Source organism: Xenopus tropicalis, chromosome 5 (genome assembly GCF_000004195.4).
Source record: "Xenopus tropicalis strain Nigerian chromosome 5, UCB_Xtro_10.0, whole genome shotgun sequence".
Taxonomy (NCBI): domain Eukaryota; kingdom Metazoa; phylum Chordata; class Amphibia; order Anura; family Pipidae; genus Xenopus; species Xenopus tropicalis.
Window position 1 is genome coordinate 84,342,082 of NC_030681.2, and position 27,184 is coordinate 84,369,265.

At 35.6% G+C, this 27,184-nt stretch overlaps 1 protein-coding gene across 9 annotated transcripts in view; it reads left to right on the forward strand.

The window, feature by feature from the left end:
- The window catches only part of epha7 (EPH receptor A7), a 127,780-nt gene that overhangs the window by 48,535 nt on the left and 52,061 nt on the right, over positions 1 to 27,184 (forward strand). For 5 of the 9 annotated variants that reach the window (XM_031902278.1, XM_012963529.3, XM_012963531.3 and 2 more), the window contains exons 4-6: positions 429 to 584; positions 4,653 to 4,988; positions 26,851 to 26,928. In XM_031902278.1, coding sequence (XP_031758138.1) covers positions 429 to 584; positions 4,653 to 4,988; positions 26,851 to 26,928 — 570 coding nt within the window. The remainder of the gene's footprint in view (positions 1 to 428; positions 585 to 4,652; positions 4,989 to 26,850; positions 26,929 to 27,184) is intronic. The other 4 variants (XM_031902280.1, XM_002934874.5, XM_012963530.3 and 1 more) reach the window with 1 other exon arrangement.

The following is a 27,184-nucleotide window of genomic DNA, read 5'->3' on the forward strand; positions in this document are numbered from 1 at the left end:
TCAGCCTTACAAAATACTCTTTGTTTGACTCACCAGATTCTCCCTTTACAGCTACATTTGCTACATTTACAATAGATTTTTTTCTCAATAAAGAAATCATCTTTAAAAGGATAAATCCTTCATGAGTTTTATACCTTTTGTGCCTGTTTTTGGCTGACTGCCACAGTGATTATAATATGGCTTGCCTTTATTGAACTGTAACATTTAAAATGGCTTACACTGTTATATACAACTGTAACAATGCTGGCTGTAGGATGAAACCATGCTTACTATATTAGTAAAAAGTATTTTTTTTTTAATTTTTTTTACTAAAGCATCTACATAAATATAATGTTTAAAACACAATGAAGTCACTTGAAAAACTGCTTGCCAACAGGGACCTGCATATCCACTGTAGAAGCTTTATCTTGTTTTTATTTTCCTCTTAGCGTGTGGTCGAGGCTTCTACAAATCATCATCTCAAGATTTACAGTGTTCTCGATGCCCTGCACACAGTTTCTCAGACAAGGAAGGCTCATCCCGTTGTGACTGTGAAGATGGCTATTACAGAGCTTTCTCAGATCCACCATATATTGCTTGCACAAGTGAGTACAATATTAAACTATCATTCATCATTTGGTCAGGGATCATTAACTGTTTAATAATCAGCTGTTACTTTTCTTACATATTGCATTATTAGTATATTTACTGTAACATATAGCTGCTTAAGATTTATACATGTTTTGTAAGAGTACAATACTAATAATAAAAGTTCTTTTAAATTACTTTTTCAGAGCTATAGCGGTTTGGCATATAACCAGTGTAATAAAATTTATAGTAAGATTGGATAATGGGGGGTTTCCCACTTTCAAGGTGCAATCAGTCTTTACCTAGTACATTAGCAATTGGAGGACCTGATATTAATCTGTAGTGCACAGCATATCAACAGTATTCCATTGCCAATCTGGTTTTATACATAATAAAGTGAAAAGACAAGCAAATTCTGCTTTCAATAGTAATTACATTTGCAAGTAACCTATTTAAAATGTGCAATGATTGTGTATTGAAAAGTCGAAACATTTTATTATTGGGATTTGCTTCCCCTTTAAGCTTTTGTTCTTGTCTATATATTTATTTGTAGATATGGGACCAATTATTTGGAAGGGCATTATATAAAATAAAGCCATGCAATGCCATTACCCACAGTATTGTTTATGAAAAATCCATCAAAAGCCTTTTTGAATGCGCTGATATTTTTATATTGCATTCACAATATGCCCAGCATTAAGATTGTATTATTATTGTACATATGACTAACAAAGTCTGAATGTTTTGCTATAGATACTTTGATAAAAAAAAAATCCTGTGTCACTAATAAGACACAAACAACATTTATCCAGGTGCAGTACCTATAGCAGCCAATAAGATGTTTTCTCTTAAACAGGTGACCATTAAATGCTATCAGTTAATTGGATATAGGTCACTAGACCTGTAGAAAACTTTGCACCTTTTATTTCATAACTAAGTGCCAAAGCAAATCTAAGGGGGTGCTTTTACTAACGGTGGGATTTTTTTTTCTTGAATCAGATTTTTTAGCACTAAAAGATGCCAAAAAACGTCACAACATTTCCAAAATTTTAATTGTGACAAAACTGTGATAAATAACACAAAAAAAATACTCCCATCTAAAACTCGTCAACATCATGTAGAAGTCAATGACAGATGCCCCTTCCTATACCTGGAAGATGTTTCTTCTCTGCTTCGAATTGTTAGAGGTTTTGCAGATTTTTTTACACCGACTTTTGTGCGACAATTTAAACGATTTGCGGTTATTGTTTGACTTTTTGCTGCATGTGCATTTTCAGTTCAGATCTTTTGATAAATGTCAGACATTCCATTGTCCCCTTTTAAATCAGCTTTCTCTGAAATAATATTGCAAGAAACTTAGCTTCAAGAATGTTGATCTTGAAGATTAGATAAACTGTTAGCCTGATAATTCATAAGAACATATTACCAGGTAGCTTTAATATTACACGAAAAGTTTTCGTTAAAAGATATAAACACAATGCAAAAAGTCCCCAAAATCTAGTGCAGCATATAGTAACTCAGCTTAAGTTTCATGGGAATACAATGTTGAGCCGTATGGCATCTGTGATGATTCCTGTGGATATTTTTCCCAAGCAAGTCCCAAACAATTAGATATTTAGAAGAGAGTAAGTACTGCTGATCAAGAAGGACCTTATTAATCTTGAAAACCCCAAAACTATTATTATGCTTAAAGGAGAAGGAAAGGCTAAGTCACTTGGGGGTGCTAAAATGTTAAGCACCCCCAAGTGACTTTAATCGCTTACCTCGTACCCCGGGCTGGTGCCCCTGTTAGGAGAAAACAGCACCAGCGTGGGGTACCTGGAGCAATGCGCTTCCTCCTTCCGGCTTCATTTCGCTGCGACTGACACAATAGGCGCATGTGCAGTAGAGTGAAAAGCCGACTTCTCTATTAAAGTTCGGCTTTTCACTCTACTGCGCATGCGCGCGCGCGAGCAATACAGGAAGAAGGAAGCGATGCAGGTACCCCGGGCTGGTGCTGTTCTCTCTGAACATGGGCACCAGCCCAGGGTAAAAGGTAAGCGATTCAAGTCACTTGGGGGTGCCTAACATTTTGGCACCCCCAAGTGACTTTGCCTTTCCTTCTCCTTTAAGGGATAAACTGTCAGTATGGGGAAATGTATTTCATACTGTGCAGTAAGGTGCAAGAAGACAGGATTCCTGCTTATATGTGGGCTTAAAGGAACAGTTCAGTGTAAAATAAAACTGGGTAAAATGTATAGACTTTGCAAAATAAAAAATATTTCTAATATAGTTAGTTAGGCAAAAATGTAATCTGTGAAGACTGGAGCGGGCAGATGTCCAACATAATGGCCAGAACTCTACTTCCTGCTCTCAGCTCTCTAACCTCTTAGTTTGTCAGTGACTTTAAGGGGACATAACTGTTCAGCTACTTTGTGAGCACACAGGTCAGATTCAAATGCAAACTACCTGAACAGTTGTGTCCCATATGACCACCCCCCCTCAAGTCTGATTGGTTACTGACTGCAAATTGGTTACTGAAAGGAGGAAGTAGTTTTCTAGCTATTATGTTAGACATCTGCTTGTGCAGTCTGTCTATTATGCCCATTTTCATTTTTACACTGAACTGTTCCTTTAAGGGCAAGAAAAAAAATAACTGTTATAATCCAGAATATAATTTATGTCTATTGAAGGAATTTATGTTAATAAATGTGATCCAGGTTGTTTCACCCATATTTTATAAAAGGCACTAATATCCAGGTTCAGTAACCTATAGCAAGCAATAAGGTTTACATTTGCTTTGATTGGCTTGGTTGGTTGCTTGGTTTATAACACTTTATAACATAACTGTATAGTGTGTTATTGGGTCACCTAGATTAGTAGTTTCTCCACAGAAACCCATAAATGTTCTATGTGGTTTCCATTTGCCCAACTAAACATTTTTTTTTAAATATCCAGAGGATGAAAATTAACTGGATTGCATTGTCTTTGACCAAGCAGGCTACTTGGGCAGCCAGGGATTTGGTAATTTAGTTTTTGCCAAAGAACTATATCTTTGGTAACATCTTTCAGATATATTAAGCAAAAATATTCCCATTCACTGCATGGATTTTTGTAATGTAAGTATTCACATCAAATATCTTATTTAGGTAGAGTAATTGAGCTCAGCAGTTTTATTAAAATAAAATGTGTGGTGTATTAAATTTCTAAAAATGAAAAAGGGCTGAATTTACTTTCTGTAAATGTGCAATAATGCAGACTGATTTATTTTACATAGTAGAAATGTTGATAGAAGAAGTAAGAAGTTATAAAACGTCTTAAAAAGGGACACTGATCTTGATAGAAATGCTTAAATTGGACTAATGAGTCAGATTTACGTAATTTATATATGTGGATGCCAATGTTTTAGACACCCCTTAGTGAATGTAATTGCTTATATTTGTCTCAGGACCGGCACTACAATTTGCTGAAAAGTGCACAGGTGCCAATGGGTTCCTTGCCACCATTGCCCTTCTCTGCACATAAATGCACTTCTCTGTCATAAATAGCATGTATGTGCAGTAGAGTAACAAATCTGCAATTTCATTATTAAAGGAGAAGGAAAGGTAAAATCATGGGGGCATGCCAAAATGTTAGGCAACCCCAGTGATTGTAATTGCTTACTTTATACCCCGGGTTGGTGCTCCTGTTAGGAGAAAACCGCACCAGCCCAGGGTGGCTGTGAACGAACGATCCTCTTCCACTTGTCTTCTTTTTTGTGATAACGGGGCTTGCATATGCCCAGTAGAGTGAAAAAGTCCGCTTTTCAACTTTTCAAGTTCACTCAATGTGTAGTCTTTACTGTTCACCTGTGTAAAAGCAAACGGGATTAATTGTTATGGCTTAGACTTGGTGCAAACTTTGTGACTTTCATTGTATTACCAGATAGATTATTGCATACTATTGTAGTTTATTGCTTTTTAAGCTAGTAGCCTTTACTGGTTTCTTACATATATGTGGGAGCCACAAAAAAGTGACAAAAATTAACATTTGTTTTATTGCACTAACCCCCGTACATTCTCCCTACCATTTATGTTAATTATGTGCTCATATATTATTACTTACAGGACCACCATCTGCACCACAAAATCTAATTTACAACATCAACCAGACAACAGTAAGCCTTGAATGGAGTCCTCCAGCCGACAACGGGGGAAGAAGTGATGTCACTTACCGCGTTGTTTGCAAGCGCTGCAGCTGGGAACAAGGGGAGTGTATACCCTGTGCAAATACTATTGGATATGTGCCCCAGCAAAGTGGATTAGTAGATACTTACATCAGCATTGTGGACCTTGTTGCTCATGCCAACTATACTTTTGAAGTAGAAGCTGTGAATGGAGTTTCTGACCTGAGCCGTTCCCAAAGGCTTTTTGCTGCAGTCAGTGTGACGACTGGTCAGGCAGGTATGTCATCTATCTTGTAGGTTTCTTGTAGAGTCATTCTAAAGCATTGATTTTACTTCATATTACTTTTACTTATATTTCTGTTCAGGTTAATTGTTTTTGTGTCAGCTAGACCCTAAATACCAGATAAAAGCATGGGCCCAGTTTTCCTTGGTTTAATAATCCAAAGTAACCAGTCAGTACACTTTATTCTAATTACAACTGAACAGTAAAAATACCTGCTGATTGAATGGTCTGTGTAGTTGACTAGGGACATTTGTCTTTGCTACCTGGAATTCAGTGTTTATTGTTATACACTGTTGCAAAACTGTATACTGTATAATGTGTAATGTGCAAAGAAAAGGAACTGTCAGCAAATTCTGATTTCTCAGATGCAGAAGTCCACAAATTCACATTAAAATAATTGGCATCTATTTTTTCTTTCATAATAGTTTACATCAGGTACAAATCGACCACTTTCCACTCCCAAAAAACATATTTAAAGTTTGCATTATTTCAACTTTTGACTCCATGTATTAGATTTTTGTTCACTTTTTACATACGAGATTATCTGCAAATTAACACAGCGCAGAGGAATGTTTCAGTAGGCCAACCATAGTTGTATATTATCTTACTGTTTTCCCACAGGAAATATCCCATTGCAGTGACTGCATGTTATTATATGTGATGTGAGAACTCTTGATTGAAGTTTCAATAGAATCAAATGGCCTGCCGCAAGAGTGATTAAGGGGAGACTATTGTCATATTATTTTTTTTAGTCGTTGTATGGTTTTATTGTTAACATCTGTGCCAGTTTTCATAAAATTGTTTTTGCATCTCCTGCATTAGTTAAAGGGAGACTATAAACAATTACTCTTTTCTCTATCGACATTACTTGTCTGTGGTACATTTCAACAGGGCTATCCAATTTTTTGTTTGAATTTAACATTTTAAACATAGTGGTGCTCAATAGAATATTAAGTATGGGGTTTCTGATATTGTCACAAGAGACCCTCACCCCAGTACAAAGTCCTTAATTATATTGTGAAATTCTAATACATTGGTCTTTTAGCTTAATTGGGCATTGTAAGCAGGATAAGCTTTAAATTCAATGATATATATTTTATTAAACACTAGTGAAGATATAAGGCTAGGATTCTGCTATAGGGTGAGAGCGTTATACGAGTTCACTTTAGCCTACTAGAAGCCTACTAGAATGAATAAAAAGTAGTGGAACAAAGTGTGGGCCAACTTCCCAAATGACAACGCAATTATTAAAGTGGTAATTAACTTTGCATAACACTGGTAATACAAGCAGGTAAACTGCTGAAGCTTGAACGATAAAAACAGTGTTCTTGTTAGGTAGAGGCATTGATGTGAACTTGCAAGGTCTAAAAGCAAGTTTTTGATTACAAAAAAATAACATATGCATATAGTGCCCAGTAACAAAGGAAATTATCCTTCTTTCACCCAATATACTGCTGTGGAAATATAACTTGTCAACTAACAGTCTGCACCTCTTTGCTGTACATATCTAACCACATTAAGTAGCTAAATCAGAACATTGTTTCCAATCCCTTGGCCAGGCCATGCTTAATCCACCCAAGCCAATGCTATGGGAAATCTACCCCTTTCCAACTGATCATGGCTAAGGTACCCAGATTTTCAAAGTCAGATCTGTTGATGGACATGGAGATGTGGCACCGAAAGAACCCAGGGACATTTTGAACAAGCCATGTCTACTTTTTGGCAATTCCCCCTAGAATTAGCTTCTTGAGGCTACAGTCTTGTGCAATTTTATCTTTATTACCTCAAACAAAATACTGTACTAATACAACTAATATTACTAATACAGTTAGTAAAATTAATATTATCATTCAAGGTATGATAACCATCCTGGAATATTTTGCAAATGGATCTTAAATCTACAATTGGTTCTTTGTGTATATGTATTTATATATGAGGATTTAATGTATATTGCTGAGGAAGAGATGTTAGGGTATGGGGTGTTTTCTTTGGGGATGGTAATGATGGGTACATATTTTAGTGTCATTTTAGGTTGTGACCATCACCCAGGCAGGTTGTATTGTTAATATTAGCGCTCAGGAGTACAGCCCTACAGACAATTTATTTATAATATGAGACTAAGATCCATAAAACCATAGCAGCATATAGGCAGAACAAACTTCATGTTTAATGCCCAGTAAAACCATTGCAGTGCACATTCAGAGCAAACTTCATGTTTAATGCCCCATAAGTCCATAGCAGCACATATGAAGAGCAAACCTCATATTTAATGCCACATAAATTGAACAGTCTGTATACTGTGCTCTACAACATGTTTATAATAGCCAGTGTTCTGTGTGCTGACCATATATGCTACAATCTGTTCTGAATATATGCTGGACTCTAACATGTTGCAATCAAGTAAGCAGAGCTTTTACTGTTATTTGACAGCAGCTGCTATATGCTCACAAATCATAATCAAATAAGCCGCACTGGTTCTGTGCTTTCGTCAGGAAACTCCCCCACTATATGCACGATACCAGCAAGGCTCACTGATTGATATATGGGAATATTCAGCATATCTCAAGAATAAACATTTCAGCTAACTTGATTGCAATATGTTAACATTCAGCAAGACCTTAGCGATGCTGTCCTTGCTTTACCTTGGTCAGTTTCTACTTAAAATCTCTAAATGGTAAATAAGGAAAAGGAAGAAGTGATTATTCCTCATCCTTTATTAGGACCAAGCTGCCCTGGAAATGGGGACAGATGTTAAGGTGGCCACACACGTGGCGATCTGCGATCTTTAATCCTAGTCATGCAAAACTCTTGAGAAGACCACACATGCCAAGTTATATAGTTATATAGTTATATAGTTACTATCATATAGTTATATTATATATATATATTTATATATCCAATATATAGTAAGACTCATCGAAGGAATGATAGCTCATTAACAAGAAGACTGCTATCTTAAAAATGTGATTGCTCATAGTGAAGATCAGTCAGCAGACTTGACATGCATGTATGTATAACTTTATTTATAAAGCGCCACGAGGGTAGGCAGCGCTGTACAATCTTACAATGTATGTGAGGAGGCCAGCCAGAAACCAGTTAGAAACATCATGGTTTGCCTCTGTCATTCTTTTGCTATTTTCAAATTGTCTAGACTAACAAATATTGTGATATGTTTAAACCAAACTGAAAGAAATTTTCAAACCTACAGCAACAATGTAACAGTAAATCTCAGTGATACAAGGATGCCTGTTCAGAGCACTACTTGAATACACACCAGTGGTGTAACTATAGAGGAAACACACCACATGGTTGCTGGTGGGGTCTGCTTCCTCTATAGTTAAGAAGTTAAATTAAGTAGTTTAAAAATCCCCCTTTCCCAGCTGCACTATTACCTGCAGATAGGGAGCGGAGGACACTGATGAGCTGGCGGGTTGGACACGGAGGATGAGTGATTGTGCACCGGGCCCTTCTGAAGATTTATTTTCAGGAGGCCTGTCAACCGTAACTGATACGTACCGAAATGGTACAGAATCTCATATCTCTTATCTATCCACAATATCAGTACATGTTTGGCCAGCTTTAGGCACAGGGAACATAGGAGTGGACCTGAACAATTAATTCATACATAACTTTTCTACCTTTTCAAACAAGCACAGTGTTGCCTATTTGTAAATGTATGCCGGTGATAACATATGCAACATTGCAACAGCTGGAAAGTTTAGCCCCTCCCAAACTTGCACAGACATACAAAGCTACTAGAAATTATTTTTTTTATGCCTGGATAATTAGCATTTCCAGTGACTTTGCACATTTATATCTTAAAGAGGTTGTAAACCCAGCCATGATGCTGTCCCACTGCACCCCCTAGTTTTGCTGTAGAAGTTGTCAAAAACATAATTATAGATGCAGGAAAATACACCAATGAGCATTTTACTGACTAAAAACCTCATTATAAGTGCAAGAGAAGTGACCAATGAGAACACTGTTTCACTATGTCAGGCATCTTGCTGTTATCTTACATATAGAGAGGATCATGTAATTGAAAAGACAGGTTTGTTCAGTACTTGGAAAGTTTGCTTAAAACTTTCAACTACAATTGCAGGAACAAAGAACAGGGAGCCAGGTTATACAGATTAGCTGGGATTCTTACTGGAGGATTTTTTTTTATTCTAACGCAGCAGCTGGCTCTGGAGATTTGGGAAAATTTTAGGAAAAGTTATTTTGTGCAATTGCTTTAAGAATATAACCCTGATGTTGCTGGACTACAGCTCCCAACATGCCGCAATCTTATTATATGTTACATTATTCTGGGATTTGTAGTCCAGCAACAGCTGAGTAAAGTTTGGTTGAGCAGTACAGGGCACAAGGGTTTAGTACCCCTTTAAAAGTAGAAACAAAATATTTTTTACTTTACAGGCTAAAAATATGAAAACATCTAAAGTTTAAAATAATCATTTAGTTCTTATGCTGTATGAACAAATTCAAAGTAACAATAGTATAGTATATTGGAAGGTCTGTAGAACCCATTTACAATGGGGACAGAAGTGCAAGAACACTAAAGTATTCAAGACTTTGCTTTTTAGTGCTCACACTGGCAGCACTTCTTCCCCCGGTTTGGCTGTGCTCTTGTTCCAAATAACAAAATCCACTGCAAGGTGCAGACTGCAGCAATTCTGTAATCAAGAAAGGCTGGTTTTTGCACTTTTGTACTGCCTTCCTAATAATAAATAACTCCTTCTATATTTATCAAAAACATAAAGTGCAACAGGATGATCATCTCTTTCCTCTAATTTAAGTCAACAGGTTCATTAACCGAGCATTAATATAAAAGATGTGATGACATGCATGCACATCAAAAGGTACGATAAACTCATCAGTCATATCCCTGAGACTATTGGCTGCCCTCATGATAACCTTAATGTTTTTTTCTTCTGAGATTAACTCGCATTTATCCTACTTTGCTGTAATACAAATTAAAGTTGTGCTATTTATTAATTTATATTCATTTTGAGTACAGGTGCTCTGTCATCTTTATCTTTGTTGAATAATATAGTAAGCCCGACACATAACATGATTGTACAAAGGAATTCTGGATAAAGTCTGGCAAAGAGAGACAGAAGTTAATTTATTGTATTTATATGTAAATTTGGCAGTATTTGCATTTGTGTTTGGTTTTCTGAAATGCACATATTTTCTTGTACCAGGCCCTTTGATGCTATAAATAATGCTTTCATGAATAGCAGTTATTTTGCAATTAAAATATGATGCAGATTGACAAGGAACACTGCTTAACAATTAGTGATGCAGTATACCTAATAGGATTTCATTCTGAAGAGGGTTTTTTCATGTTATGCTAGTGACAGACGTACACCAAGGCAATGTCATTGAGCTTATTGAAACATTTTTTTTTTTGCTAAGCAGCACTGCCAGTACAGTGCATCGTTACTTTGTTAATTACATAGTTACTTTGGGTTGAAAAAAGACAACTATCCATCAAGTTCAACACTTAGGGGCGCATTCATCAATGTACGATTGAGTCCAAATACAACTGTGCGTATTTTCTACGATATTTTTGTTAATTTGCTCAACTTTTTTGTACTTTGTGACAATTTGTGTGGCAAAATCGTATTTGTTGCAACGAGCATGAAAGTTTCGGATTCATTCAAGCTTCAGTATCGTGACTTTTCTTGGGCCAGGTTGGAGCTGCCATTGAGTCCTATGGGAGGCTTTCAAAATCATGCACAGAAGATTCGAAGTTAGAAAGGTTTTCGCACCATTTACGATCATACGGAAACAAAAAATTCATGATTATCGAATTGCCATACGCAAATGATTGCTTCAGTACGAAAATTTCAAACTTTTGGATCGTAAGTAGGAAACTTCGTGAAATTTGCGATCAGAAATGATCGAATTTTGTGATTCGGATTCGTAACTTTGTGAATCGGCCCCTTAGTGTATTTAGTGTTCCAGCATCATGATCCAAATTAGGCAAAGAAATCAATAAAAAAACTCAAATTTTGCCAACTGTACTTTTCTTACTTTTTCTCTCTACCCACTGTCCAGGGATACGAAGTTTGTTATCCACTATAAGCCCAACACAGTACAGGTATGGGATCCATTATGCGGAAACCCAATATCCAGAAAGCTCCGAATTACGGAAAGCCTGTCTCCCATAGACTCCATTTTAATCAAATAATTCAGATTTTTAAAATTGGTTTCCTTTTTCTCTGTAAAAATAAAACAGTTTTGTAATTAATTCAAACTAAGATATAATTAATCTTTTCTGGATGCAAAATAATCTTATTGAGTTTAATTACTGTTTTATTGATTTTTTAATAGACTTAAGGTATGAAGATCCAAATTACGGAAAGACCCCTTATCCGGAATACCCTTGGTCCTTAGCATTCTGGATAACGGGTCCTATTCCTGTACCATATATACAGTAGGTTAGCTTAACCCCCAGTGGCCCTGTTCTTTATAGTCCCACATCACAGATTTTAAAAGGGGTGCTAATTAATTTCAGAGTAGCTGGAGTTTGGGTACATAGGGGTGCTTGGGTGTGTTCAGGACCTAATTTGATCACTGAAATGTTAAGAGGCATAGCATGGCACTGACAACTGCTTTTGATCATTAAAGCAACAATGCATGCAATATATGCACTAATGCAATGTAAGTACAAATGTATATCTTTTGTATCATGACTCAAGCCATAAGTGGAGGGAAAACGCAAGTCATAACCTTTTACAGGTTATGAAATTGTCCACATTTTAACTATAAAAATTTCCAACACCCAACAGGCACCATTATACAATATGAGAATCTATTAGATATATCTAGATATATTCTGATAATTGTGCATGTACAACATTATGACATGCTGTAAACAGAAATATGTGCCTTGATGCTAAGGTTTTTTTTTTTTTTTTGACCGATTAGAGTTGATTATTATGTCGCCTTATTTGTATGATATTTGTATGTATTTTGTTTGTGGTTGTGCTTAATTTTGGAAACACACTATGGATAGCAAGCCAGTCAAGTGGAGCCTTTCCATCTAGAAAAACAGCTGTACCACTCTAACAATGCAGTAAATTATATCTACAAGCAAAGACATTGATCCAGATGGATCATTAACAGCTTTAAACAACTGATCCAAATAATAGGGGTAAGTGAGAGAACATAATCAAGATTTAACTTTTTAGAGGTATCATTTAGCAGTTTCAAGACACCTTTTTTTACTTTTGGTTTATATTTCTTTATGTCATTACTTGAGAATACCAATTACCAATGAAGAAAATTCCAATAAACAAATCAGCCAGGCAATCCGTACTTAGTTTAGCAGTGGGGCAGGCACGGGGGAGAGGTAATTGCTGCAAGCCAGTAAATTTAATAGAGGATGAGCTGGAAAGGAAGATGTATGTTCGGTGACAGAGCATTTGACAGCAATATACAGGCCATACTGCAATTGCTTGCCTTGTTGGAAATGCAAGGACAAACGAAGGAGACTTGAAAATAAGTAATATTACCCCGCAAAGCTTAACTATTAATTATCCAATAATTAGCCTCCCTTTTTTGTAGCGTCGGCCATTATTTGTTAGAATGGGCACATTAAAAAAGAAGTCATTTGTTTCTCAAAATGTAATTTTGTGCTGCTTTGTCCAAAGTGGAATGGTTATCAATGGACATTACAGTAATTGTTAGTGTGATTAAGTGCTTAACCAGTACTCTGTGGGGTACAGATCTGTATTTAGGAAAGAGCAGTACAATCACTCGTCATTTTGTTTATAATTTGACAGTTTACATGTAGCTAATTTGTGTTTTTGCTGCTAAACTTAGATGTTTTCATTAGGGCTCAGTATTAATACTTGTTAATCTGTCAGATCTTGCTAACCCATCACATCTGCTATACAGTTTTTTTTCTACACTGAAACTCACCAGAAAGTGATTCTGTTTGCCAAATTTAGGTCTACTATGCCTAAACTCACTGTCATAATCATATGCCAGAGTGCTTTATTAATCCATTATTTTACGTTAAGGATAATACATTATTATGGAGATTAAACTGTTTAAGTGTATGGGTATGTTAGTGTGTAAAGGCCATTTTAATAGACAATGCTTGACATATTTTAAAATGTGGGGTATTAGTTTCCCTTATTAATGTGTACCTGTTTCATGACAGTTGTGTGGTGCTTTACTAAAATATGGGCAGTGATGTCTGTTTAGCACTCTGTTGAATAGAAATTTCAATCACATGCTCTGTTTGCTAACAGATAAATTGAATTGCAGCCAGCTCTTTTCCGTTTGTATAGGTCATTCACTGATAGCTGTAAGTTCCTGTCTGACATAAAGACTTAGGGACTGCTTTGTTAGATACTGAGATTGAGAGGGAATGGGAATACATAGTGGTTTTAGGTGAAAGAAAGTCATTTACTGCAGCTTGATTGTTAGAGTGCTTGGATCACTCTTTCTACAGATCATACATTCATACACACAATTCATACATATATTTTTTCTTATTCTGTCTTAAATAGATTAAATATGTTTTAATAATAAACAGATTGAAGATACAGATGTGTGAGCCAAAGGTAACAAAAAGGAGTTGGTTAAAGGGGTGCTGTGATGATTTTTATGGAGTACTTTTAATTTCTAAATGACACTATTTACATAGCAAATACTTTACTATTTATAATTTTATTCTTGAACCAACAAATGTAATTTTTTTGGAGTTGTAATATTGGTGTGTAGGCAGCCATTGTGCCTGAGTCTGAGCTTTCAGAAGGAGCCAGCACTACACATTAGAACTGCTTTCATGTAACCTGTTGTTTCTCCTTCTCCCATTTAACTGGAGGAGTCGTAAGATGGACTTATTACTATGAAGTGCTATTCTGATATCTACTGGGAGCTGCTATCTTGCTACCTTCCCATTGTTCTGCTGCTCGCCTGCTGGGAGAGGGGTGATATCACTCCAACTTGCAGCTCAACAGTAAGGGCTCGGGCACATGGGGAGATTAGTCGCCCGTGACAAAACTCCCTGTTCGCGGGCGACTAATCTCCCAGAGTTGCCTTCCCCTGCCATCCCACCGGCGACTTACATTGTTGCCTTGTCCTTTAATCGTTGCCCCATGTTTATATAAATTTTAATAGTGTTTTTGAATCAAACATACAACTTTTACAAGTGCAGGACAACTGTACATTATATTTTATTTACTTTCATTTTCTAGTGTTACTGTTTCTTTAAGATGTTTTGCATTCTTACCTCTCTAACAATTTATTCTGAATTTGTAATTGAACTATGTAATAGTATGTTATTCACATAACAAATCATCATTAATAAATACATTAGTGGAACATATATTTAGTGTTGTTCTAAGTTGCCTCTTTATGCTCAATACGTACCTTGTGAGGCATAGCTTTACATTCTTATTAAATGTAATTGCTCCCTGATAAAATGCATATGGCTATCACATTTTGCCTGTCTTTGAAAGCTATTTACTGATACAGGCTGGTACACAGCTTAATATGTATATTTGCATTTACTGCCACAGTTTTTTATGGACTCTTTATTAGCCAATTAAAATGGCAGACAGCAGAGAACTGTTATCTCATGTGGGTTCTTAATTTTCAGTTTTGGAAGTTTAAAGTCACCAAGACAAAGTTGGTGGGCTCACAAACTGGACAAATATACAGTCTCAGTTGAAGGGAGTCCTCTATGAACACAGAGAACATTTTAGCTGTTATTGTGACATTACATTTAGTATAAGTTGAATAAGCTAAAAAACCAGTGTTGCGTGCCAAGACTTGCCGTTATTTTGTCAGTGATATAATGGTGACAAGAAAACCTGCTCCCCCAGGAGATACCTTTGTGCGATCCTGCCTTTTAACAAATATAGGCATAGCTCCAATAAATCAGTGTTGCCAGTAAATTATACCTTTTCCAATGATCCATAAGTTTGCTCCTTGACTATAGAAATTCCTTAAGGGAATATAACTGATATTACCCCAGCAATTTAATTGTTAACATTTCATTACTGTTTTCTGGGGGGGGGTTTCAGTATGATCTTTTTTTTTTATGTTACTTACAAAATTATAGCTGACTTGTTGCAACAACAGCTGACCATATACTTAAAGATCTGCTTGTCTGGGAAAGTCGCCGACCAGTCAGTTCAATGCTTGATTTGGCCATCTGTAATCAGAACTTATTCAGGCTCATTGGGAGAGGACGCATGATCCAACAGGATTTTTAAATAATAAAATTTCTTCAAAAGAACTTTAGGGAATTTGTCCAACACCTACCTACACCTAATTTTATGTCTTATTAATGAGCAATTCTTTTCTTTTTTACATAATAATAATTATACAAAGGGCAAGAAATTAGTACCGGGGAATTGTATTAAATTTGGCACTGCAGTGCATTGAACCATTTTGCTACCCAACAAAGCAAAGCTTTGTTGCTCACTCTCACCTCTTCTTACCTGTCCTCCTCAGATACAGTTGGGCAGATCACTACTATGAAGGGTGCTTTTTTACATTACAGGACCAACAGGAAGTCTGTCTTTTAAAGTTATGACAACTTTCTACCAATGGAAATGGGTCACCCAAACTTGTCTCATGAAAAAAGTGGTCCTGTTTGACACTGAACATTTCCTTTTGCAAAATATATTCTTACTCCAGTTTTACATCACTTTTAAATCAATAACATTTCTGTCAAGACTCTTATGTTTTGTAGGCTTTTTAAAAATACAAGAAGTGCGGTGCTGTTAAAAATCTATTTCCCATTCACTAAGTCAGTCAAAGCTACATGCTGTTTAGTTGCTGTAGATTACTGCATTGGTGAATATGTAATCTGTTATTGCTTTTACCCATACAGTTTTTATAGTGCCAACGAATACAGCTGCTTATTTCATATATGATGTTGCTGGCTTATTTAGATTTTACCCCTTTTTAAAATGGTTCTTAAATGTATGTAATCCTTAATTGCATGGTCCCATCACAGCCATCTGAGCAGTTTCTTGTTCTCTAATCTGTGGAAAGGAAATATTTTGTTTTCAAGCTCAGTTTGGATAAATAAACCAGCCGGAACATGCAAATAAAAGCAAAAGAAATGCTTCAGTTAATGCATCAGGTGTTAACAATAGCAGGGTCTTTATGTGAATTAATTTCCTATAGCAAAGCTTGGGAACTATACCTTGTGTTACAGCTTTAATCCTATGACAGGTGTTGTTTTTTTCTCTTCAAATTGACGAACTAGTGTTCTAAACCAGCTTCAAGCTTGTGAATAAAAATAAAGCATGCTCCACACCTTGAAAAGCCTACCTTCTGTTATTTTACTGTCACAGGAGAACAATTCAAGATGTTAACACGTTACTCCTGTTTGTTTTGAGGTCATTACAAAAAAAGGCATTTCGAAAAGTGTTACTTTTGTCATTCTGCACAAGGAATCTACCTCAAAAAATGAGCCTTTTTTGAAATGTTGCAGTTGAAATTATTTGTAACCACATTCTAAATGACAATATACAATAACATTTCTCAAAAACCTTGTAATCCAAAATTGTTCATACTGATCATACTTGATCATACTGAAATAAAAATTATTGGAAAACTAACATTTTGCGACTTTTTTGTATTTTTGGCGATTTTTTCGTCGCCGTTACGACTTTTTCGTAAATTGTCGCGTCTTTTTCGTAGCTGTTACGACTTGCGCGAATTCTCGCGATTTTTTCGTATTGAGTGCTCGTAAAGTGCGGGCAAAACTTTCAGACTTAGCATGATTTTGGAAGCCTCCCATAGGACTCAATGGCACTCTGCAGCTCCAACCTGGCCCAGGGAAAGTCACGATACCGAAGCTTGAATGAATCCGAAACTTTCGTACTCAGCGCGATGGCTACGAAAAAGTCGCAACAATTCGCGCAAGTCTTAATGCTACGAAAAAGTCGCGACAATTTCCGAAAAATAAACGCAAAATACAGATCATTACGAAAAAAAATGCATTCGGGCGCTTTTCGGACGTTCGTGGATTAGTAAATGTGCCCCTAAGCCTTACTAAATATTTCAGTATTCTCTGCCTATGGCTTTGGACAATCCTCAGTTTTGTTATAGAATTTTATTTTAAAATATAGAATACTGCTACAGGTATCGGACCCCTTATCCGGAAACCCATTATGCAGAAAGTTCCGAATTACGGAAAGGCCATCAGCCATTGACTTCATTTTAATCAAACAATTTACATTTTTAAAAATGATTTCCTTTTTCTCTGTAATAATAAAACAGTACCTTATACTTGATCCCAGCTAAGATATAATTAATCCTTATTGGAGGCAAAACAATCCTATTGGGTTTAATTACTTTTTAAATAATGTTTTTAGCAGACTTTTGGTAGGAGATCCGAATTACGGAAAACCCCAGGTCCCGAGCATTCTGGATAATGGGTCCCATACCTATACTATTCATGTTATGTATATATTATAATATAATTTAGTTATAGAGACAAGTGTTGATGATAATCTTTTCATTAAGATTTATTTTATTAAACATTTAGGTTATAAAATATTTGGTATTTTGATCTAGTAACCTTGACCTCCTGATTATCATGTTAAAACATACATAAGCAAGTTTTCAAGTGATAAGTTATACATGCAGTGCTTCCCAAAGCCTATAGTGGGAGTAAGAGTGGCAACTACAATGTTGTGGCTATCACTGTTAGTTCCTGCAATTAGAAGCCCTGTTAACTGTGACCTGAGCCCTTGTTCACATTTAATGGATCAGGCTTGTACTGAATATAACAAAACTCTATGGATTGTGTTAATGTTTTAGTTGAAACAGGGCATACAGGGAAATTGAAGTTATACAATGTTTGGCCTTTACAAAGTAGATAATTAGATTATCAGTGCAAAATGAATGTCCCTGACCGTGTAGTTATCTGTAAGGAAAACCAGTAACAGCAAAGGGCAGAAGGTTGGGATATTGTATAGAAATAACAAAAAACATATATTCTTTATAACTATAATGATGGTCTCTCTCTCTCTCACACTTTGGGGCTGATTTACTAAGACACGAATTCGAACCCGAATTGGAAAAATTCCGATTGGAAAACGAACATTTTGCGACTTTTTCGTATTTTTTTGCGATTTTTTTCGGCGCCTTTACGACTTTTCGGAAATTGTTGCGACTTTTTCGTTACCAATACGATTTTCGCAAAAAAACTCGAGTTTTTCGTAGCCATTACGATTCGCTCGTATCTTGTCGCGACTTTTTCGTATTGAGTGCTCGTAAGCGGCGGCCGAAACTTTCAGACTTAGCATGATTTTGGAAGCTTCCCGTAGGACTCAGTGGCACCCTGCAGCTCCAACCTGGCCCAAGAAAAGTCACCATACTGAAGCTTGAATGAATTCGAACGCTATGAAAAAATCGCAACATTTTGCGCAACTTTCGGAATGGCTACGAAAAAGGCGCGACTTTTCGCGCAAGTTTTAACGCTACGAAAAAATCGCCAGATTTTGCGCAACATTCGGATGGCAACGAAAAAGTCGCGACAATTTTCCGAAAAAATCGCCAAATACCGATCATTACGAAAAAAACGCCATCGGACGCATTCGGCCAGTTCGTGAGTAAGTAAATGGGCCCCTTTGTGTTCCTCTCTCTTCCCCTGCGAGATAATTTGATAGAAATTAAGATAGTGAGCACTGTAAAAACAAACCCCTTCCTGCCCCAAGTTTCAGGATAAAAAGCAGCTGATTATATAAAAACTTGTAATTTGTTTTCCTACCTTTGTCTACAGTAAAATTTATGCTATTGCGAATTATACAATATATGTTTATTGTTGCAGGGACAGTTTGTAGACAACTCATCCTTTGAGGTTTTAAACCAATAGCAAATACCTTTCCCGCCTTAACCTGTCATTAATAAGTATTCAACATTTCTTTTATAACATATATATATATATATTTTTTTTTTTTTGGGTAAATTCATATTTACATAATTAAAATGATCTAATTTAAGTGGTGAATGATGTATATAAGACTACCATATTTGAAGAATAATTCAAGAGCCTAGGAGTTAATTTTGTGCCAGTGATGTGAGAAATTTCTCATGTTACTCAATTTCTCTTAATATATTGCTGCACTTGATTAGCACAGCGTACCTTTCAACTACAGGAATCGCACCCAGGGGACTGGTAAACTTATTAATTCATTGCTTGCCTTCTTTTATTGCCACAGTCTTTTCCTAAGGTAAACTCTAGGACTGGATACACATCAGAAAACTGACAGTCTCCTGATTCTTCTTTATCTGAACTTTTGTTTTCAGACACAATCCTTTTGTCCTGGTATCTTTTTCTTGCAGCATCCATTACAATCTGTCCTTTTGTCTTTCACTAAACATAATGCAAGCTGAGCTCCAAGTGAATTCAATATCTGCACTTACTTCGGAGGGCTAGAAAAGGGAACGACCTGCTACAGGTTAACCTATAGCTTTTTAAATGCCTTTTGATTTATCTGTCACCTGATATATCAGTAATGAATATTTTTCATGGAAGGTGCACTTTAATTACTTTCCCATTTGACTTGCATTATAAGACCCTATCTAGGTAATTAATCTTACCAAGTATCCAATTTCGGCCTTTATTGCAGGCAAACCTTCTGAATTGTGTGTGCTTGAGTGACTCTGTTTTACCACACAGGCCAGAAAACTCATGTTGGCTACTCAAATTGCTATTTAAAAATAAGGCCAAGGAATAGCAGTGACTTGCATTAAAGTGTCTGTGTTGTAGAAATCTTAACTCTTTTCTATCTAAAGCCTTATTATTGAAAGTTTTAGTATATAGTTTTTTTGTATGATGTTTGCTAGGATATTACGATAAATATTAAGTTAGCCTTTTGTTATACTGTATTTTACATGGAAGCACAAATCAATGTAGACTTATGGGAAGAATACAAAGGATTTATTTTCTTCACCACCATAGCAAGAGATAAACAGATCATCATTTAACAGACTTGATGTGTTAGTTAGGTAAGTAATACTGTAGGGAGGCAAGGAAAATTATGGAAACACCCTACATTGACAGAATACATGAATAATTCTAACTATGATTTTTTTTCCTATGACCACAGAATTTTAAACACAGCATTCATATCACAGTTCAATATTTTAAGCTGTTTTTCTTTATAACTCAACTTTAATTCAGTATAATTCAAGTTTTGAAGAGTCTGTATGAATATTTGTAATACAATTACAGTGATCTATTTCTTTAGGCTTGTGATATACGAGGTGAGGTAAATTGCACACAAACAAACAAGAAGTTATAAAGGTTTGTCTAAAATCCTGTTGGGTTAAAGTACTGCAATTAAAATGAAAATGAATTGAGTATTACTTTTACTGGTGCTGTATTAGTAATGAGTTTAGAGATTCATTAGTTAGCCTGAAACTTTATCCGATTTAGCCCTAAAGAAAAATGCTTTTAATTGGATAATTTAGCAAACTGAAGGATAATACTTTGTAGACAGGGAACCAGTTGCAAAGTTTAAGATATGAAAAAGAAGGGTAAAAAATTGGATCCAGTTTATATCTTTCTTGTTTTGTTTATTAATTTCTTTGCACTACAGTGTTACAGTTTTTTTTCTCTATGCTTCGTGTGTATGTACAGATAATATAGTTATTTAGGTCAGTGATGTCTGGGTGGACATAACCATTATTGTAAGGTGATTATTGGAACATTATTTTAGGTAATATTGACCTCTTACTTTTTCTCTTTTATTTTATTCTGTGGTTTTATTAATATTATTAGCATTGTGTTTTATTTATATAGCACTTGGATATTATACAGCCCTTTACAGTGATTGTTTATCATTTACATCAATCCATTTTACCAGTAGTCAATAAGCCTTCCTGTATGTTTTTGGAATGTAAGGGGAAACAAACTGTGCTAATGCAGGAAGAACATACAAACTCCTTGTTATTAGCTCTCAGGTCTCAAAACCCCCTGAGACACCATTCTTGCCATTAACAATTGAAAATGTTGACACTGAAATCAACTAAGGGCTTAATTTTTTCTTTAATTTTCACTTGATTTTTAGGTCATTTTGCATGATCTTTCCCCGTAATCAAGTCTAGTAAAAGAATGTCAATCCAGAAATGATTGATTCTGAGTTAATATGTTTTGATAATTGTCTTACTGAAATATCCATTTTCTTTAGGCCTTTGTTTCTTCACTAGCTGTTGGACATAAATTAATAAACCTTGTTACAATTTAGATGAATGAATTTTTCCACTTCCTCATTACTTCCTTAGCCTCTAATTACTGTATATCTAAAAGGTATAACATTTTCTTCTCAATAGGTTAACTGGAAATATATCACCCACCCCAATATATTAAATTGTATTAAATATATCATATTAAATATATTACAGTTTTTCAGGTTAATATTATATCATACCTCCCAACTGTCCCAATTTTCGAGGGATTTTAACAGCTCAGCCCACAGTCCTGGATTCTTATTGAAAAGTCCCTCATTTCCCTTTGATCATCTGCACTGAAAGCTTAAAAAGATACAAAGTTTCTCAAACTTAATTAAATAATTGGCTTTTGGCAGAGAGCCTAGAAACTTAACAAGCAAATTGATTAAGGTGTGCTACACAATGGACAAACCAGCTAATTGTAGCCCCAGGTGCAAGCTGAACCCTCAGCCAGGGTAAAACAATATCCAGGATAAAATGAAAAAACAGCAGCACTCCGGAAATGTTGTAGAAAAAAGTGACTTTACTCAAGTGCACACAGCAACGTTTCGGGCCCGAAACGTTGCTGTGTGCACTTGAGTAAAGTCACTTTTTTCTACAACATTTCCGGAGTGCTGCTGTTTTTTCATTTTATCCTAGAAACTTAACAAGCAATACCTGCAATTAGATACAATTGTAACTAATAAGATAAACCTGTCTCTTGGAGGAGCTGAGATTTGCAGCTTAAAGGGCAATTTCATCTTTTTTAGCAAAACTGTAATAACACATAAAACAAAACCCCAACACCCCCAAAAATGTGTTCAAACTTTAAATAACCTGCAACATTTTGTAAAATGGGAGCGGTATTTAGGGGGTGTGGTCACAAAAATGGGTGCGGGCAAAAATTTTCACCACGCGTCTTTACATTTTTCAAATGTTGGGAGATATAGTATATGGTTATCACCAAGATAGTTCAAGTCAGTAGTGCAAAGTACTATGACACTAACCTTTTGTTTTTTGTTTGAGTTTTATTCTGTGATGAGGTTATAGTAACAAGATTCTTATAAAGATTATTTTGTGTAAACAACACTGCACTGAGGTTCCCCACACAGCCAAACCAATGCCAAATTTCAGCAGATCATTTGCAATCTCTTTTTCTTTTTTTTTCCAAATCCATCGGGTGGTCATTCATAATCAGACTGGGTCACCAGTAAGCAATTGTATGAATATTAGTACATGTCTGTGAAATAGGGTTATGAAAGAGATAATATAAACAACCATATTCTCTGATAAAATAACAATTGGCAGTTTTATATTCATTTCTCAGCTATCTTTTTATCTTTAGAAATGCAGCTATTTATACTTAAAGGGATTCTGTAATGATTTTTATGGTGTACTTTTTATTTCTAAATTATGCAATTTACATAGCAAATAATTCACTCTACTATTTAGAATATTATTCTTGAACCAACAAATGTATTTTGTTTAGTTGTAATATTGGTGTGTAGGCAGCCATCTGCATTGTGATTCTGAGCTTTCAGAAGGAGCCAGCGCTACACATTAAAATTGCTTTCAGGAAACCTATTGTTTTTCCTACTCCCATGTTTTTCCTACTCCTACAGTTGTAGGAGTCCAAGCTGGACTTGGATCGGACTTGGACTTGTAGGAATGATCTCATCCTACATAGCTACCTTTGAGTTAAAGTGCACAGTCAGCTTTATTCAGTAAGTTAACTGTTATGGTCATTTGGACCTTATTTACCCTTTAATATATGGTTGATTATTGTTTAACGGGGTGAAACAAAAAGAAAAAAACAATACATTTCATGTGTTTACATAATACTGAAGTATGTTTATAATATTAAAATGTTCAGAGTGCTATTTTGATATCTACTGGGAGCTGCTACCTTGCTATTGTACCTTCCTATTGTTCTGCTGATCGGCTGCTGGGGGGGTGATAACACACCAACTTGCAGCTTCAGCAGTAAAGTGTGTCTGACGTTTATCAGAGCACAGGTCACATGGCACCCTGGGAAATGAAGAATATGTCTAGCCCCTGTGAATTAAATAAAATCAGAATTAAATATAAAAATATTTGTTTGCACTTTTCCAGGATTCTGCTGGAGAAGCTCTATTAACTGATGCATTTTGAAAAAACATGTTTTCCCATGACAGTTTTTCTTTAATATAGTAATATCCTTATAACAAATATCTGAATTTATGTTCTAATGTTACTGTGAAATCAGTATAGCTTGGTAACTAATTAATAAATGTATTATGCAATTTGAAAGCTTGATTACTAGTTAATATGAGATTCAGTTGTACTGTGCTGATAATTTGGTCATCTATTAATTACTTTGGCATCCAAGGATAACATTGCCCCTTTTTATTAGTGCCTCTCAATTCAATTATTTTTTTCATTTTGCATAATTAAGGTTCTACAAAATCCTTATAACTGGTAGAATAAACCTAAGCCGTGTTTTTGTTATTAATTTACTGTACAGAGCATTTGAGGTCACTGATGGAAGGTTAATATTGACATTGAGACTAGACTTACATTGGTGACTTGTGAGGATGGCCTATTGAGTAGTGAGCATTTGTTAAAAGGAGTGCACTTTTCAAGGGCTTGGGGCATTCAGGGGGAATTTATTTATGCTTACCTAATTTTCTGCATATGGTGTTTTCACTGTCTGTGTACATGTAAGAAAAAGAATATTGTGCAAATGCAAATGTCTTCATAAAAATGGGACTTAGAATGTATGAGTATACTTTTAGAAAGGAATTATTTCATCCTACATAGCTACCTTTGAGTTAAAGTGCACAGACAGCTTTATTCAGTAAGTTAACTGTTATGGTCATTTGGACCTTATTTACCCTTTAATATATTGTCGATTATTGTTTAACGGGGTGAAACAAAAAGAAAAAAAACAATACATTTCATGTGTTTACATAATACCGAAGTATGTTTATAATATTAAAATGTTCTGCTTTGTCTAATGCAGTAAATTACACTGAAGGTAAATCTGTGATTCCAGCCTGCCCCTTATCACTACAGGAAATCCTGACTCAGGGTTGCTAAAGTCACTAGAACAATTTTGTTTTATAGTCATGTAATTGAAAACACAAAAGAGTCTTCCTGTTTAATAAAATGATTACACAGATATGCTTTACATATTGTTGCAGTGTGCTTTATTTTGTGATAAAGGATTTACTGGAAATAAAACTATTGTATTGTATAAATTACTGATACGTGACTGTAGAAGTATGTTTTTTGTTACCAGTGATTTATTTCAGTTTTAAAAGGAGGTTTTATGTAGATCTCATAATTGTTTGTTCTGTACAAAAGATTTTGTGATGTGATTTTAAAACCTGGATTCATTATAAGGCTAGAAATGCAAGAAGTATTGAGGTAATAAAATGTGGTGCTTTGCAACAAAATTGGTTGACAGTTGGTCAATATGCAGCCTCCGAATGAGCATTTTGAATGGTTACTCACTGATTTGATTGTATCAGAGATGACAGACCATATAAAAAATGGCTGATAAATTTACACTCTAGCACGTGCATAGGGTCATATTATAAAGGAATAGAATGGAGTTGCACTTTTGTTGTCTACTGGTTGATCAGACTACTAGAATTATCTATTTGATGAGGTCAGTTTGTCCTGCAGGACAGTCAATTGGATACCCCCAAAAACTGTCTTGTACACCTGCCTGATTTAAAATGCTAGGTGAAAATTACTGCATGGCTTTAAATGGGAAATTAATACTTGCAATATTTAGATTTTTCGAGTTTTGGCACTGATTTGGTAGACCGGGATTGTAAACACATACCCACAACTTAATGCGTATTATATAAATCTGTACCATTTTAAAAGAAAAGATCTACTTGTTGACTGCAATGGGCAACATTGCTGAGCCAGGTTTGATTTCTTTTGAAAACAATGCATGGCATCCACCATAAAAAAGTATGTATGCATATACATACATACAGTATGTACCATGTTGCCTGCCAACCATGCTAAATAAGCTAGACAGTCCCAGGCAAGCAGGCTGAAAAGAGAGGAGGTTTCCAAGTTTGGATGGGGCACAAATAGTCTAAAGGGTTTGGTCTAGTTGTGGACTAAAAAATGTCTCAGGATGATTTAAAATGTTGGCAGTTATGATATACTACAATAGAGGCAGAAAAAAATTTGCTAAAAAAAATAGTGAATAGTGCTAAAAGTGTATTTTGTTTATATATAATTGCAATTTAAAATACTTTGAAATAAAGCCAATGTTAAAACTGGGAAAGTGTTGTTCATCATTAAAGGGCACCTCTTACTTTGTGTCACCAAGGACAAATGGTTATTTGTTGCTTTAAATACCATCGCGATCAAAGAATAGCAATCTTACTGTACTTGACAAATCCTTTTCTTGCTAATCTCCAACTGCATTAGCATTTGAATAAAGGTAACAAGATAGGTCATAGTGAGTAAAATGGCCATTATAATAGAAATGAATCTGTCTATGGGAAGATTTTCTTTCTTTTTTGTCCTCTCAATAACTTTTCCCCCAAAAACATACACAACATGGTGGAGAATTCCTTAAATGAAGGCCCTTCCTGGCAGAATCATTGCATGTCATCCTATTAGAGAATAACTAAAGGATTTATAAAGTAACATACAGCGGATTTCATTGATGAGGGCAGAAAAGATCACAATCAGAATTATTGCAGATTAGGTTTGATTAAGCCATGGCCCAGTATTCCAGCAGCTGTGGTTTTTGTTTTATTATTTTTAGGGTTTTTTTGTCACAGGGATTAGTGTTGATTTAATTCCTTTTTTCCTTTAAGAATGTTGCTAATAATGACCATTCCTTATACAAGACTCAGTTGGATTGTACTTAGACTCTTGTACTTGCTAAGAAAGCAATGAATAGATGTGTGGGTTAAGTTCTCTGGCATGCTGAGAAATGTGTTCTTTTCAGAAATATAAATAAATGTAACATTTAGGTCAGACTAGGACATCAGAGCACCAGACAACTAATAATTCTTAAGTCATCAAGGCAGTGACGTGATTAAAGACTTATGGACCTCAGTACAACATTTGCACTGGGTTCCTAAGGTTGCCTCGGCCCCCTGCCCCACCATGCCACCAGCTTGCAGCCAATTGCCTTGCTGTGCTGTGGGGCTCACCGAGCTTGACTGAATTTTGACCACCGCCGTTCAGATGTCCTGTTGGGCCCATTAGGTACAATCCCAGTATTAATTGACTGTATCAGTTCTTTGACTTGTTAGGTTTATGGTGAAAGGTAATAGAGGAACAGTTGTATTGCTATACCTATGGATGTAAGGAATGTTAAGTAACTCCAGTGTGTCATAGACAGTATAACTAAGTAGCAGCTGCTACTTTATCTCTGCAAGTTCCAATGAAAAGATTGTGGTGACGTTTATTCTTTCTCGTATATATGTAAGATGAAGGTTTTAATGGTTCAGTATCACAACTATTGTTACATGGTAAAATAAGGACTTGTTGTGCTGCACCATATTGAGCTAAAGGCATCATTAAAGCCCACCTTTTCTGTATATGTTTACTGGAGTTGCCATACTGCTTTCTTTCTAGACCACAAAAAGTATTATCTTTATGACCGCTTGGTTTGCTGTTGTTATTGCAGTCTATAAAGAAGGACTCAGCAGAAGCATGCAGTATGGGAACCACCCCTCATATGTAGAAATGCAAATATCCGGAGAAGGTATGTTCTGTGCATGCAATAGGCTCTCTCTAAATACTTTACTGTATCTGTAAAAGCAAATATGTAGACTATAAATTATAAGAAGGTCATATTTCATATTTCACTTTGACTCTCAGCTTTCACCGTTGGCTGATAAAAAGCCTTTGGAGTTAATGCATAGAAATCCATGGAATTTAACACCACAGACTAGGGTATATCAATAAAATCACCTTTTTGTGATGTACCATAATATGAGTAGTGTGTCAGATTACTGACT